This window comes from Cyprinodon tularosa, unplaced genomic scaffold (genome assembly GCF_016077235.1).
Source record: "Cyprinodon tularosa strain WSP-4 unplaced genomic scaffold, ASM1607723v1 ctg27, whole genome shotgun sequence".
NCBI classification, from domain to species: domain Eukaryota; kingdom Metazoa; phylum Chordata; class Actinopteri; order Cyprinodontiformes; family Cyprinodontidae; genus Cyprinodon; species Cyprinodon tularosa.
In genome coordinates this window covers 1612319-1627931 of record NW_024038974.1, presented here as the reverse complement: position 1 = coordinate 1627931, position 15613 = coordinate 1612319, and the positions used below count along the sequence as shown (strand labels likewise).

Sequence of the window (15613 nt, the reverse complement as noted above, 5' to 3'; positions counted from 1 at the left end):
GAATAAAAATATAAAATGCAGTACTTGACATTAGTGTTAAAGAAATGGATCTGAAAAGTGCAGGAAAAAGTGAAAACAAGAATTAAAATGAGAAATGTACTGATCATGAACATGCAAATGATGACGACTAGAAAAACCGGAATGTTTCGTTTTTCTTGTTGCAGAAGTATGGAGAGGGCATAACTTAGCGTGGCACGTGTTAAATGTTTTATAATTTGTCTAAATGGTCAACCCCATCATCACCTTCAGTAACAATATTTACTCTTTACTGCAGATGAGCTTCATCTCCAAATGTCGAGATAGGTTCATTCGATATAAAGTAATCTTATATTAAATAATAAAAAAAAAGAAATACTAATTTTAACACAAACATTAACATTTTACTCGAGTAAGATAAGCAGTATTTTGTAAAGACACTACTTACCTAAAAGTAAAAAGTATGGTGCAGTAAATCTGCTCCTAAAAGTATATTATTTAACACAAGTAAATGTAACTAACTATATATAACTAGTTACTACCCTTATGTGGTAATGAGATACATTTATTTTCATTTAGATCATCTAACAACCATGTGTATGTGTGTGTATATATATATATATATATATATATATATATATATATATATATATATATATATATATATATATATATATATATATATATATATATATATATATATGAACTCTTCCTCACCCATCGTGTGTGGTCTTCCTCCACTTTTTCCTCCAAGCTCAGTTCCTCTCCCAGAGGCCTGGGAGCTTGAGGGTTCTGCACCACTGATGCCTTGACCGTCCAGTTTTCCTCCAGCTCTTCTCTGAGCCCCTATCGTTTTTCATGTTGTGTTCCTGATGTTACAGTAACTTGGTATTGCTATGTCAATCACAATGGCTTTCCTCAGCTTTTTGTCCACCACACCAATGTCCAGTTTAATTTCCCATTACCATTCAGTCCATTTGTATCTGGAAGTCCCACAGGATATAAAAGTCATCCAACTCAAAGTCCTCATCATTTTTTATAGCTTTGGCAATTTTATAGATTCGACATCAATATCAGACATCATTTTAAAAATATATCGTATAGTACTAAGAACTGTTTAAGTCTTTTCTGCCAAAGAAATAGATAGTCCCTACCAACTGTCATAACGGGAAAAAGAAAACAGAAATGCTGTCATAGCATTATTTAAATTACCTGGTGGCGTTTTCTTGACATGTTCTTATTTCTATCTTTAAATTAACACCACAGATTATAGATCATCTGAAATAATTAAAAGGATCTTACTGTATATCCAGTTTGTCTCCATAACTGGTGGCAAGATTGATTCATTTCAATAACTGAACATATAATTGATGCTATTTGCAGTCTTTCTAATAGAGTGGGTGTCTCTCACTTTACTTCCTGTTGTCCAACACCTCCTTGGCAGCAACGCACAGCCAGCTACTTATTCTAAAAGATAATAAAATTTGTGTTTTTACCAAAACTAAGGAGAGAATGAGACAGAAACTGCTGAGAGAGACTGTCACAAAAATGACAACAAAAGGAGTGCCTTGACCTATACAGGTGGTAACTACCTTTTGTCTCTATTACTTTCGGGTCAGGCTGTGCCAGAATGAATTTCCTGAGGCAGGTTCAGAGAACCACCTAAAGGTTTTCACTTTTTGATTGGACAAAGTATTTATAACATATTGTATGCATTTGAATAAAATCCACAATTTAGGTGGTTTAAGTGCTTTAATTGTCATTAGCAGCCTGAAAGTAAGAGATGGAACTATTTTGCTGAATTTGGAACATGTGGTTTTCTCTTCGCTTTGGTTGTACCCTGATACACAATGTTAATATCATCTTAGTGATACCTAAAATAATTAGTTTGACAAACTACAAAAAGTAATCTTTGTTTCTGAGTCAGTGTATAGCCTTATTCTTGAATTATAGTTCATCCAGACAACAATGAATAACTAAGTAGTTCTTGTGAAAATCTTTAAAACAAACTTAAAAACATGGATGGGAAAGAAAAAAAGGAACTCAAAACAACCCATCAAAACCCTTAGTTGATATTTAGACATTAGAGGCATTCAAGTGCCAAGACAAGAACTAAAGGCACCCTTTTTTCAAGCCAAATGTATGACAAAACTTTAAGTCTAGGGAAAATGTATTGTGTTCATATGCACCAAAGAGCTCTGCTGTAAATTTGGTTGGGCTGCAGAGATTCACATCTCTGACAGGAATATCTGTTGACAAAAGCAAAAACAGAAAACATTTGCAGTGCACAAAACAGACCTCAACCTCTATTGAGAATGGTAGGAAGAAAGGGATTTAGAAAAATTAAAGAAAATGTAAAAAAAAAAATCTATTTTAAGTGATCACAATTGATGTAGAGAAGAAAAAAAAACATGTTAAAAATGTTTTTTCTGGTAAAAGACACAAAACCTGCAAAAACCTGGTATGTTACTAAAATCACCTTGAACATGTTCGCCCCTTCAGGAAAACTAGTGGTGGTGGCATTATAATGTGGGATGCTAATCTTCATAGGTGTAAGTCTATAATTGCTGGTTATTCCTAATTGTGTGGTGTTTTAGTACCTTTTCTATTTGACCTTATTTTTGCAATATTCTATTTTAATGTTTTTTGTGTGCTTACATTTCCAACTTATCTGCTAATTTCCCCAACTGTAGGATAAAGAACGATTCTATTCTATTCTATTCTGTGTTAGAATCAAAGTTCAGATCAAATCAAGCTCAAAGTTGGTGTTTACATAGGTTATCAATTCATTCTGACAGCCTGAGCTACTTTGCCAAGATTAGTGCTCAAATTTAATCGGATTGTAAAATCATGATTCTATTAAAAAACAAACAAACAAAAAAATGAAAAGCATGGAGACATTTTGCTCCAGACCCACCATGATTAGGTTTTATGCCACTTTTGTTGTGGCATAGAACGATTCAAAACCTGATTGGCTTTAAGGTTCTTTAATTAGTTGGTAATGTGATAATGGTCAGATTCAAAATGGGACGTCCTCTACTGTGACTGAATGATTGGTAAATTTGGATGGATGATTTATCCATGCTGAGCGGTCGCACTTACTGTAGGAGGCCCCCAGGTGGGAGTGAGAGATGAATTTGACCTTATTAGAGTTACAGGGTTAGGTTACCTAACCTAAGGTAAATGAAAGTAGTGTGTGCATAGGTAACTAACACAGCCTTCCTTTCATTAGATGAAACCCAAATTGCAGTTAAATGCTGAAAAAGTGGTCTTGAGTGATAACATTTGGTCTGTGAAATTTTGATTGTGATTACTTTTGATTGAATTTTGATTAATGCTACATCATCAGGGGGACTGTTAATTGTTTATTCCATGATTCTATGATGAAAGAAACAGCGCTTAAAGTTTCTTCTATGATTAATATCCTGTTAATGAGCAGACATTAATGTGGTTGTTTAAAGTGACATTTTTAAAGGTCACCTTTTCAGGGGGAACTGTTAGGATAATTATCATTGATGATGTGTTACACCTTAATGTTAGCTGTCAACACTGATGCTTCCCACAATATTTTATCTAATTACGACAGTTCCTCTGTCAGGATTATAATCTTAAATCTGTACGTGGCAAAATATTTGGAAATGGAGAAAGAGTGGTGTCCTTCAACTAAGGACGAAGTGTAATATTTTGATAAGGCACAAGCCATAGAGGCCTACTGATCTGATAGCATGTATGATGTAATGATATGATGATGATGCAACTCATGTAAACTCTAAGGAATTTCTCTGATCTGAGTAAGATTACAATTTATATTAAAATCTGTTGTCATGTCTCCTGGTTACTTAATACATATAAGGTACGAAGTTTTATTTAAAGAGTTTTTCCCAAGTGATCTCTTTTCAGGAAAAATAACCGGAGAGATAGAGCTTCAAGGTGCATACACATAGCTTTAACACAAATAAATAAAATTTAAATATTGTTAGAGAAATAAGAGAAATAAACAGCAATAATTTGCTAAAGGATAACACAATCTATGAATTAAATCAATGTACAGGTGCTGGTCATAAAATTAGAATATCATGAAAAAGTAGATTGATTTCAGTAATTCCATTTAAAAAGTGAAACTTGTATATTATATTCATACATTACATACAAACTCATATATTTCAGATGTTTATTTTGTTTAATTTTGATGATTACAAATGACAACAAATGAAAATCTCAAATTCATCATATCAGAAAATTAGAATATTACTGAAGACCAATAAAAACAAAGGATTTATAGAAATGTTGGCCAACTGAAAAGTATGAACATGAAAAGTATGAGCATGTACAGCACTCAGTATTTAGTTGGGCCTCCTTTGGCCTGTATTACTGCAGCAATGCGGCGTGGCATGGAGTCGATCAGTCTGTGGCACTGCTCAGGTGTTATGATAGCCCAGGTTGCTCTAATAGTGGCTTTTAGCTCTTCTGAATTGTTGGGTCTGGTGTATTGCATCTTCTTCTTCACAATACCCCATAGATTTTCTATGGGGTTAAGGTCAGGAGAGTTTGCTGGCCAATTAAGAACAGGGATACCATGGTCCTTCAACCAGGTACTGGTAGCTTTGGCACTGTGTGCAGGTGCCAAGTCCTGTTGGAAAATGAAATCTGCATCTCCAAAAAGTTGGTCAGCTGCAGGAAGCATGAAGTGCTCTAAAACTTCCTGGTATGTGGCTGCGTTGACCCTGGACCTCAGAAAACACAATGGACCAACACCAGCAGATGACATGGCACCCCAAACCATCACTGACTGTGGAAACTTTACACTGGACTTCAAGCAACGTGGATGAAGTGCCTCTCTTCTTTTCCTCCAGACTCTGGGACCTTGATTTCCAAAGGAAATGCAAAATTTACTTTCATCAGAGAACATGACTTTGGACCACTCACCAGCAGTCCAGTCCTGTTTCTCTTTAGCCCAGGCAAGACGCTTCTGACGCTGTCTGTGGTTCAAGAGTGGCTTGACACAAGGAATGCGACAGCAGAAACCCATGTCTTTCATACGTCTGTGTGTGGTGGTTCTTGAAGCACTCACTCCAGCTGCAGTCCACTCTTTGTGAATCTCCCCCACATTTTTGAATGGGTTTTGTTTCACAATCCTCTCCAGGGTGCGGTTATCTCTCTTGCTTGTACACTTTTTTCGACCACATCTTTTCCTTCCCTTCGCCTCTCTATTAATGTGCTTGGACACTGAGCTCTGTGAACAGCCAGCCTCTTTAGCGATGACCTTTTGTGTCTTGCCCTCCTTGTGCAAGGTGTCGATGGTCGTCTTTTGGACAACTGTCAAGTCAGCAGTCTTCCCCATGATTGTGTAGCCTATAGAACTAGACTGAAAGACCATTTAAAGGCTTTTGCAGGTGGTTTGAGTTAATTAGCTGATTAGAGTGTGGCACCAGGGGCCATCAATTTTGAACCTTTTCACAATATTCTAATTTTCTGATATGATGAATTTGAGATTTTCATTTGTTGTCATTTGTAATCATCAAAATTAAACAAAATAAACATCTGAAATATATGAGTTTGTATGTAATGTATGAATATAATATACAAGTTTCACTTTTTAAATGGAATTACTGAAATCAATCTACTTTTTCATGATATTCTAATTTTATGACCAGCACCTGTAATTGTAAATCACTTTACACAAAGATCAGTGGTGAGGAATGCATTACGGTGGAGCACCGCTAGGGGGCAGGAACTTGTATTTCAACCGGAAGAACGTGAATAGAAGAAGAAGAGCAACCGTTGTTCACCATTATTGTAACCTTTCAACGCCGCATATATTCTGCAGTTTCGTGTTGTAGTACGTTGTTAGCCTGCATGCTTGTAAGAGACTAACACCGTGTCGTTTTAAACGCGTTGTAAGCTGCCCATTTTATACCTTCAAATCGAAACACTGCCATTTTTTCCGGTCGTGTCTCCCCGATATCGGTGGCGCGTTTATCGCCATTTTGCGCGTTCAACTGCTCGAAACCAGCAAAAAGGTATTCGCCATATTATTAATCCGTTATTGAAAGGAACCTTTATGCTAATTGGGAATGGGAATAAAAACGAATTTCCCGCGTGTTAAACGCTTGTGGTGGTGTTTTCATTGTTTTGCAGAATGGCGGAAGCTGACCGACCCGGGAAGCTGTTTATCGGTGGACTGAACACGGAGACCACCGAGAAGGCCTTGGAGCAGTACTTCAGCAAATATGGCAGGATTGTCGAAGGTGGGACTGAGCTCTCCACGTGGATCATTCTATTTTAACACCCTGGTGCTTTTAGGTTGCTGTAATTATGATCAAAATGTAATTAACCGCACTGTTATGTTTATAGTGTTCCATTATTAGTCGCATCTTACCCTTTGGTTGAGGTATTTTCTTGTATTAAAGCTAAACGAGTTTAATTTTCTCTTTCAATGGGAATGTTTTTATTTTATTTTTTTTTGAAAAGCCACGTGTAGAAATGTTTTTTTAGAACCTTGAAAGGTTAACGTTTTAGTACATATTCTATTTGAAAGACTGAATCCCCTTTTATGCCCCATTTTATATTAGTTAAAAGCGAATCATTGAATCTCCTCATCCCCCCAAAACTCAGACATTTGATTAATGTAATTGCAAAACATTTTTGCAATGTTGAAGGCAAAACTCTTCAAATTAATGGTGATGATTTTGATGATATTTTGATGTTAAAATTGACAATGGCGCTTTTATTCAGACAAAAGATCACATTTTTTATTTTTTTATTTTTTTCAAATTAAGTTACGTTTTATTTTGATATTTAGTGAGGGGCTTTGGCGCTGCATCTGCCAGATATGTTTTCAAGTTTTTTTTTTTTTTTTAAACGTATGTTTTTATTTTTTATTTTAAATGATACTTTAAAATATAAACCAGCTATTTGGAAATTGAAAGAATAATAAAAGACCACCTCATACTAAACCAACCAAAACAAGGTTTTAGTTGGCTGAAATTTTAATAAATCCTTGCTGTAACAATTATACACTGTTGATGGGGCTGGGTGACATGGCTTAAAATGTTTTTCACCACATTGATTTTTTTATTTATTTATTTTTTTTGATGCAACAAACGATGGTCTATAGTTTTTGTTTTACCTGCTCATCAGCCTTCAAACAGCAGCAGCAGCAGACTCTAAATTGGTGACATACAGACTTAAATGACTAGTTACCCAAACCTGAGGGTCAAATACTTTTCTAAATTTTTTTGGTCTTTAAGACACATTCAAAAGAATATAAATTTAGTGATTAAAAAAATACAAAAAAAAAAACTCTGCTAACTTGAATATATCTTAAAACCTGAACATGGTTCTAACTTATTGTTTTACATTAAAATTGTCTTTAAAAAAAAAAAAAGAAAAAAAAATTTTCCAATTCTGGTCTAACATTTTGTTTCCACATTTCAGTTCTTCTAATGAAGGACCGTGAGACAAACAAATCGAGAGGATTTGCATTTGTGACCTTTGAAAATCCAGCCGATGCAAAGGATGCTGCTCGTGAGATGAATGGAAAGGTTTGTTTTTCTCCTCTTGAAGATTTTATTACATTTTAAAGGTGTGGTTTTAAATAATTTTCTTTTTTTATTCAGTCATTGGATGGCAAACCTATTAAAGTGGAGCAAGCAACAAAGCCTCAGTTTGAGAGCTCAGGGAGACGAGGGCCTCCATCCATGCATTCTCGAAGCCGGGGTCCTCCAAGAGGTCCCCGAGGATCAAGAGGAGGCATGAGGGGTCCCCCATCTAGAGGTAAGATGGCACAGAATGATTTGCTCTGAGTAGCAGTGTTTTTGTTGAAAACAAGAGAAAAAATAAGATGATCCCAAATAAAACCAGAACAAGGATGCTAACCCCCAGGCTCCACATACTCTGTCAGCGCTCCACCCCGCTGACGTACGTCGCGCGGAGCACTTTTTTTTCATGTAAATCAATGAGAGCTGTTCCACATCCACCGCTACTCCTCTGCGCGTCTCTGTCCGTCACCGACAAAATACGGAGCCGGGCTATTTTTTTGCTCCGCTCTGGCCAGGTTAAGATCCGCAATTGCAATCGCACCAAATAGGAAAAAGAACATCGAGAAATTCCGGTTCGTCAAATTAAAATATAGTAGCAACAGAACGGTAACTAGAAATTATAGCATACTTCTTATATATTCCAAAAAAACTAACACCGTTTATTTAAATGATTGGATGCAAACTATTGGTTATTCACCAACCAGGAAGCACATTTCTCATCTCCATCAAAATATTTATTTTATACCGAGGGACTAAAAGTTTAATCAAATCCATTCAAAATAAACTTCTTATTGCAGGAATGGATGAAGAGATGCTGAGTTTGAGAGTAGTAGCAGTTTTGAATTATCCTAGTTATCCCAGTTACAAAAATCTACAACAAAAAAATATATATTTGGGCCTAAACTGAACATATGCTGGATGATGGTGGGATTTTTTTTAATATGCCATATTAAATTAAGCGTTCACAGGGTTCAGACAGGAATGAGTGACTCTAATTTAATGCTATTAGAAATGATTTTAATGCTATCAACAAGAACCATGTACACAAGTTATTATTGTACATGAAATATGAAGGAGCTTTAAGCACAGTTCCATGACTCCTGTATGTATGTAAACACACACACACAGACATGCATATACGTATATATATATATATATTCTCTAGCTCTTTCTCCGCCTCCAGCTTTCTTTCCGAACATACGGCTTTATGATCAGTTCCACGCAAATTAATCGCGATATAATATATCTAACTAAATTGTTTTTATAAACCTTTTTATTAAATAATTATAAATGCCACTATAAACATATTTAATACATTTTAGAGTCAATTAAGGCCTTAATTTAATAGTAAAGCTTTAAAGGAAAAGACGAATGAAATTGAAGGTTAATGAAGATTTTTTTTTATATCTTTAAAGACTACTATGATTCAGAAGATGGAGATGGCTACTATAGTCGGATGTCATCCAGAGGTCCGCCAATGAAAAGAGGTCCCGCCATTCGAAACGGAGGTCCACCACCCAAGAGGTCTGCCCCTTCTGGTCCCATGAGCAGGCGTGAGTATTCAAAATGGTCTTTCTTGGAATCTTAAGGGTTTTATTAGCTTATCAATCTTTGTCATTTCAGCTCCTATGTCCAGAGACAGGGATCCCTATGGCCCTCCACCTCGCAGAGATTCAATGATGTCCAGGAGGGATGATTATCCATCACCAAGAGATGACCATTACAACCCCAAAGACGGGTAGGAAATATTGAAACCCGCATTCATTGTAATTAAACCAAAGTTCTGTAAAATAAAACTGTCCACTGGGGAAGCAACACTGATTGCCAATAGCAATGCTGGTGGTGCTTTCACTCATGGTAGCATGAGATTGACTCTACAACAGACACAAGGGGCTCAGGTAGTGTAGCTCATCCATGATGGCACATCAATGTGAGCTGTGGGATGAAGACTTGCTGTGTCTGGCAGTATACTGTGTAGAGGCTGGAAGCACTGCCAGGAGACTGGCCAGTACACCAGAAGGTGTTGAGGATGGCAACAACCCAGCAGAAGGGCTACTACCTCCATCTTTGTGAAAGGAGGAAAACGAGGAGCACTGCCATGGTCCTGCAATATGACCTCCAGGAGGACAGTCTGTAGCCTGAGCAACCTGCTGCCGGTTGGCCCTGGTTTCCTGCTAATGCAGGACAATGCTAGATCTCATGTGGGTCAGCAGGTCCTGCAAGATGAAGGAATTGAAGCTATGGACTGGCCCACTCAAACACATGAATACGATTGAACACATCTGGGGCGTCGTATCACGTTCCATCCTCAAACATTACGTTACACCATATACTGTCCAGGAGTTCAGTCTGGGAGGAGATCCCCCATGAGACCACCCACCACGTTATCTGGAGCAGGCCCAGGCGTTGTAGGGAGGTCATAATCAATACTGGGCCTCATTTTGACCTGTTTGAAAGACATTACATCAAAGTTGGATCCTCTTTAATTATCTGTGTGACTCCTAATCCAGGAGTCGTTAATAATTTTGATTTCCATTGAGGTTTGTTTTGGGATTTTTGTCAGCACATTCAACTTTGTTCTGTAGAAAGTATTCAATGAGAATATTTGAGTGATTCATTCAAATCTAGAATATATTGAGTGTTCCCTTTATTTTTTGTTTTGGCAATGTAGTAAAGCTTAATTGATAAGGTTTAGTAATATTCCTTGTTGTAACCCTCAATGGCTAGGTTTAAATAACGTTTTTAAATCATGTAGTTTTTGCATCCGTCTTTGATTGTTTTTAGGTACTCTAGCCGGGATTACAGTTCAAGGGACCGGGACTATGGCCCTCCCCCCAGAGATTACTCGTACAGAGAGTATTCCAGTTCTGGCTCCAGAGATGATTATGGCTCAATGTCAAGAGGATACAGGTATGATTTGATTCAGAAGTTGTAAAGGGGGGTAAAAAAAATTCTTGCTCATGCAACATCAACGCTTTATTTTAGTGACCGAGATGGTTATGGAGGTGGTCGAGAACCGAGGGGTTATATCGATCGTCCCAGTGGTGGCTCCTATCGCGATTCCTATGATGGTTATGGTAAGATACAGCTCCATGAGCATAACGAATTACAATCACACAGGGAAAAGCTGCAAAAATAATTCATGGCGCAGGCTGCAACAGAGAGCCAAGGTTCACTACATTCCAAGAGAAGAGTTTTCCCCCCTGAACAAATCTCCAACTGGCACTTGTGTATTTCGTTCAGACCATTGGCATCTAAGCCTAAAAGAAAAAAACAAACTTAAAAGCTGAGTAAACAGTCCTACTGCCATAACTATCAAGAAGTTTGTGGCAATTTCAGAAAGAGGCACTAGTTGATTAGTCTGAGTATTCAACGAAAAGGATCCCTCAAAATCCTTGGAAATGCTCGTTTAATGTTTTCTAGCAAAGCACTCCCTCAAGGAGTCATCATCAAAATCAAAAACCACCAAGACAAGGCAGAAAACCTCGTCCTTTTCTCCACCTGGAACTCTGAAAAGGGAAAAAAATGGCTACCTGAGTAAATGGCATGCAGAAAGGACTGACACTACCTACTTAATAAATGTAGTGGATGGATGTTAGTTGTTTATCAACTTCAACTGCTCATCACCTAAAATATCTACATTAATTTTAGAATCGTAATCTGATGAAGAATAAAAACTAACAATGAAATTTGTCACAGGATAAGTTCTATTGGCAGAAATTGAGCACTTAAAAGTGCAAGTAATTTGCTGCAGTTGAACCTTGCCTGAAACATTACCTGAACCATTGACCCTGCAGGTAACTCTCGCAGTGCCCCACCTTCACGGGGCCCCCCACCATCCTATGGTGGAAGCGGTGGAAGCAGTCGTTACGATGACTATGGCAGCAGCTCCAGGGACGGCTATGGAAGTCGTGACAGTTACCCCAGCAGTCGGAGTGATCCCTATCCTCCCAGCCGTGGAGAGAGAATGGGTAGACAGGAAAGGGGCCCAGCCCCGCCTGGCGATAGAGGTTACCCTCCTCGTGACTCGTATGGCTCAAGTCGTGGAGGGCCTCGTGGCGGCCGTGGCGCCGGTCGACCTGATAGAGGAATGGCTCGCAGCAGATACTAAATGGACTTGGAAGTCGCATTAATGCAAATTTCGATCTTCATACATGTTTTGGAGGAAATCTGATTTATTCAAACAGACAAAATGTGTCTAATCTGTGACTTAGGAAGTTTAGCTTTGTACTTTTACTTTCCCAGTATGTGTATTTTTATTTTTCAGTTTTTATACATAGTGTTTCTTTCCCTATGTCACAGTATAGTGTGTTTTTTTTGTCAGTTAAGTGTGATTGGAATCTGCAATGCCCTATAAAAATGGCTTTCATACGCTAATAAAGATCTTAGTTGTAAAGAAATCTGCTCATCAATTTTTCACCTCAAGATTTCTGACATGAATGTGGAAACAAAATCAACACCACCATCTCCTTTGCAAAGCTCTGTAATGCATAGGTGAGTCTGTCTGTGCTATGTGATGGAGTGGAAAGAAATATTTTTAAACAAATGTGCTTCCAACTGGACAATACTGTTGGAAAATGAAGTGGGGAAAATGTTACTGTCAAAATGTTCCAATGTAGTTCCCTTTGGAAATGGATGCATCACCATAGAGCCAATTGATGGCATGCAACGACAAAACCAAAGACAACAAGCAAACACAACTCGACATAGTCATCAGCTGGTAAGCAAAGCAAACCTCTTTTTCTCACCTGTAAATAAGTTTCTCATTGTCCTGCATTACACAATCTTCAGCCCAGACAACTTTTTGCATCAGGGGACAATGCAATGAGGAAGTCGACTGAAATAAGCCATTGTATTATAGCAGACACATCTTTTAAGAGCAACACCCATGAAGATTACTTTCCTTTGACCAACAAGATTTTGACAATTTGAACTTTTGAAACTTTTATGCCCAACAAGTTGTGAAATTTCAAACAATTGATAATATATTTCCACACAAGTGACATCTAGTAAAAGTAATCTTGGTTTAAAAAAACAAAAAAAACCAAGGAGGCATAAATTATTTTCTGTAACCAAAATTCCTCAAGCATGCCCATTCAAAACTGGAGATCTATGGAGAAACGCCATCAACCCAACAGCCAAACTGGAAAAGAATCACCATGAGGAAGCTTGAAGCTGGATTAAGGACAATATTATAACTTTCAATATCGTTTAATTTATATATATATATATATACATAGTTAGGAAAAGGACACGAAGGTTAATTGTTTTTTTCTTTATTGCAGGATAACCCTCCAGGAAACGGCAGATGAAATGTACTTGAGTAAAACCCAGTTGTTGGTCCCAATTACCAGGGCATCTTTATTGGCCCAGGTACGTCCAGTACCTTATGTAGCTTCAGCTTGAAATATGTACACTTGGACCCAATTAATTCTAATGTAGAATGTTTATACATGGTGCATGTGGGTGGCATAACCATTTTTTTTTTCTCAACAAGGGTGTATGTCTAGTATATTTCCTGAAATAAATTGCTTTCTGTCTCAAAATGTCAGTAAATCTGTGCAAATGTGAAATATGTAGGAGCAAAAACAGTATGTTACCCATTTCTAAAGCTTGGTTCAGTGTAGCTTACCTTTTGGTTTGGTAGGTAAATCATATGGAAAGCATAGCAAAGTTCAGCCCTGTTTCATAAACTGGGAGTCAGACTTCGCAGTAAGATAAGTAATTAAGTTTGAGGTTAACAAATGGCCGTTAACTCGAGATGAAATAATTGTGCAAGTTACTCATGTGGGTAGCAGCTTTTCTAAAGCTACCCAGTCTGCACATCTGAGTCAAGACCAGACAAAAAAGCCTCAGAAATGGTGTCCTTTGTTGATTGAGCTTGTAGATGTTGGAGAAAAATGCTCATAATGTGCATTGTGAGTAGATTCATCTTAATACATATTCTTTGATTTTTGAGCATCAGGGAAAATATTTTTGAGTTTCCAAGTATAATCTGAAGGGTAGAAGTCAACTACATTAACTGCTCCTTCACTAAACAAAGGATGTTTTATTTTTGTATGCTTTTTGTTTTTTTATTTAACAGGTATTTAAATCTTTTTGCTATATAATTGGCACATACTGGCTAATAGCTGGCCCTTACATGTTTTAACTTTTTTTGTAATGTATCTAGATTTACTGCTTCATCCTTCATGCACTCCTGGGTTACACCTAGACTCATTCTATGCACAAACACGCATATTTTTTCCCCCCTCAATGTTAAATTAATGTTGACAAAGCAACTTAAACTTAACTGCATGTGCAAGAAAAGCACACTTTGGGGCTTATATCTCTCCATTGCCATGATGGATGGTATTTTCTGCTTCTTATGCTCGTGTTCACCTTTATTTCTGGGCTGACTCGAGTTAAAAGTCCTACATTTCAGAGAGCCGAGTAAGTTGACTCTGAATAACTGCACTCTGATAGGTCCAGGAGAACTGGAATCCTGCATTTTTGAGGTTGTTCTCCCAACACACCTGAAAAAGATAAATGGCTTGTTGGCAAGCATCTGCAGAACTGAATGAAGATATTTAGCCATTTCATCAGGGTATTTTGGAGAGAAGATTCATCCAATATTTGCAGGGTTTTAGCTGTGGATGTTTTTGTTTCCTCGTTTCAGGCTCTTTTCGCTTGTGGCTTTAGCATTTGTTGTCATTTCATTTTTAGATCTAGACTTTTGTCTTAGTATTAGAAACTTCAGCACCGGTGCTATCGTTGTGACACATTCCAAATTTCGTTTTTATATGCTTCCTACACTCTGCTCTTTAGCATTTTTTGGGAAGTTTTTTTTTTTTTTTTTTTTATGCGAGCATCCATGGAATATATTAGTCAAAAGCTGCACCCTAGTCATTTTGTTTTGTAGTATACACACTGGTATTAAAATGGTCTATTTGCAGCATATTGCACAGCCCTACACGGATTTATTTGGAGCACTGATATTCTAAAGTCTTACCTAAATGAAAAACTTTTCATCCTAGATTAGTGTTGGCTAAATAAACTATTTGAATAATGTTGATTTATAAAACAAACTTTGCAAATGAGATGTGTGTGTGTCTATAGATCTAATTTTTTTTCTTCACTTTGTTCTCTAATTTTTAGGTGCCTTTGCAGCCCACTGCCGCAGGAGTTGGTTGAAACTCTGCGACTGGAAAAGTTGGTTGAAACGGGATTCAGACTGGAGGGCATTCTGATTTGGTTTTGTAATGAGAAATCCAGGATCGGTGAATGAACCATTATCTGATTTCCACATAAAACAATATGAAAAACAAAAAACAAGCTATTTATTTTTAATCTGTTTTCTAAGTACTTAATAAATGTTTTTTTTTTTTTTTAACCCCCTCATGATTCAGCTCCCCCTCCCTTGCCCTCTGTCTTCTGTTTTGGTACTGACCCAGTCATAGCAATGGCATAGGGACACTATTTTTTCATTTCAAAAAGTTTTTTTGTACCATTCATTTGTGTCAGAACTATTGTACTTATAGTTATTATTGCCAGTTTGCCAATTTAATTGTCGGTACACAAACAAATTTATTGAAGTAAAAAGCTATAAAGATCTGATGGTTTACCTCTTGGCCCAGTTAGAATGGGAGATGCCGTCATGTATGCCTATGGTGGTAATAACTGAAGGAACTTTATTGGGAATGTCAATGATGCGATTGTATGAATGTTTTATATTGTACCACACCTACGGTGGTGCGGATGCACACATGATTGATGAGGGAGGGAGTCGGGAAAGGATGTCTAGATTTTTTTAATTTTCGTTTTGGTCGAATTATGTTTCCCCAATTTGGGGTTTGGAAAAGCGAAAAACTGGCTTTTTCAGAAACTTTGTTATTTAAAACTAAGAAAACGGTTTGTTCTGATTTTGGATTTCTCATTACAAAACTGAAATCAAATAGCCAGCATGTACATGGACCCTGGAGACTTATTGAAATGTATTCGAATAAAGTGAGAGCTTTGATTTACTTCTTGCATTTCTCATAATAAAATAGAAGAACTGGAACCGATCTTGGTAAATAAATTTTGAGTATTTGTTTTTTAACTACATACTAGCAAAT

The 15613-nt window shown here is 37.2% G+C and overlaps 1 protein-coding gene across 1 annotated transcript; it reads left to right on the top strand.

Moving 5' to 3' along the window:
* Positions 1-5722: 5722 nt before the first annotated feature.
* Positions 5723-14826, top strand: rbmx (RNA binding motif protein X-linked). The gene is made up of 10 exons (XM_038289532.1): positions 5723-5996; positions 6115-6224; positions 7414-7520; positions 7596-7752; positions 8933-9070; positions 9141-9255; positions 10302-10427; positions 10503-10594; positions 11315-12890; positions 14655-14826. The coding sequence occupies exons 2-9, from the start codon at positions 6116-6118 to the stop codon at positions 11626-11628; spliced, it is 1158 nt and encodes a 385-aa protein (XP_038145460.1). The 5' UTR covers positions 5723-5996; position 6115; the 3' UTR covers positions 11629-12890; positions 14655-14826.
* Positions 14827-15613: the final 787 nt, after the last annotated feature.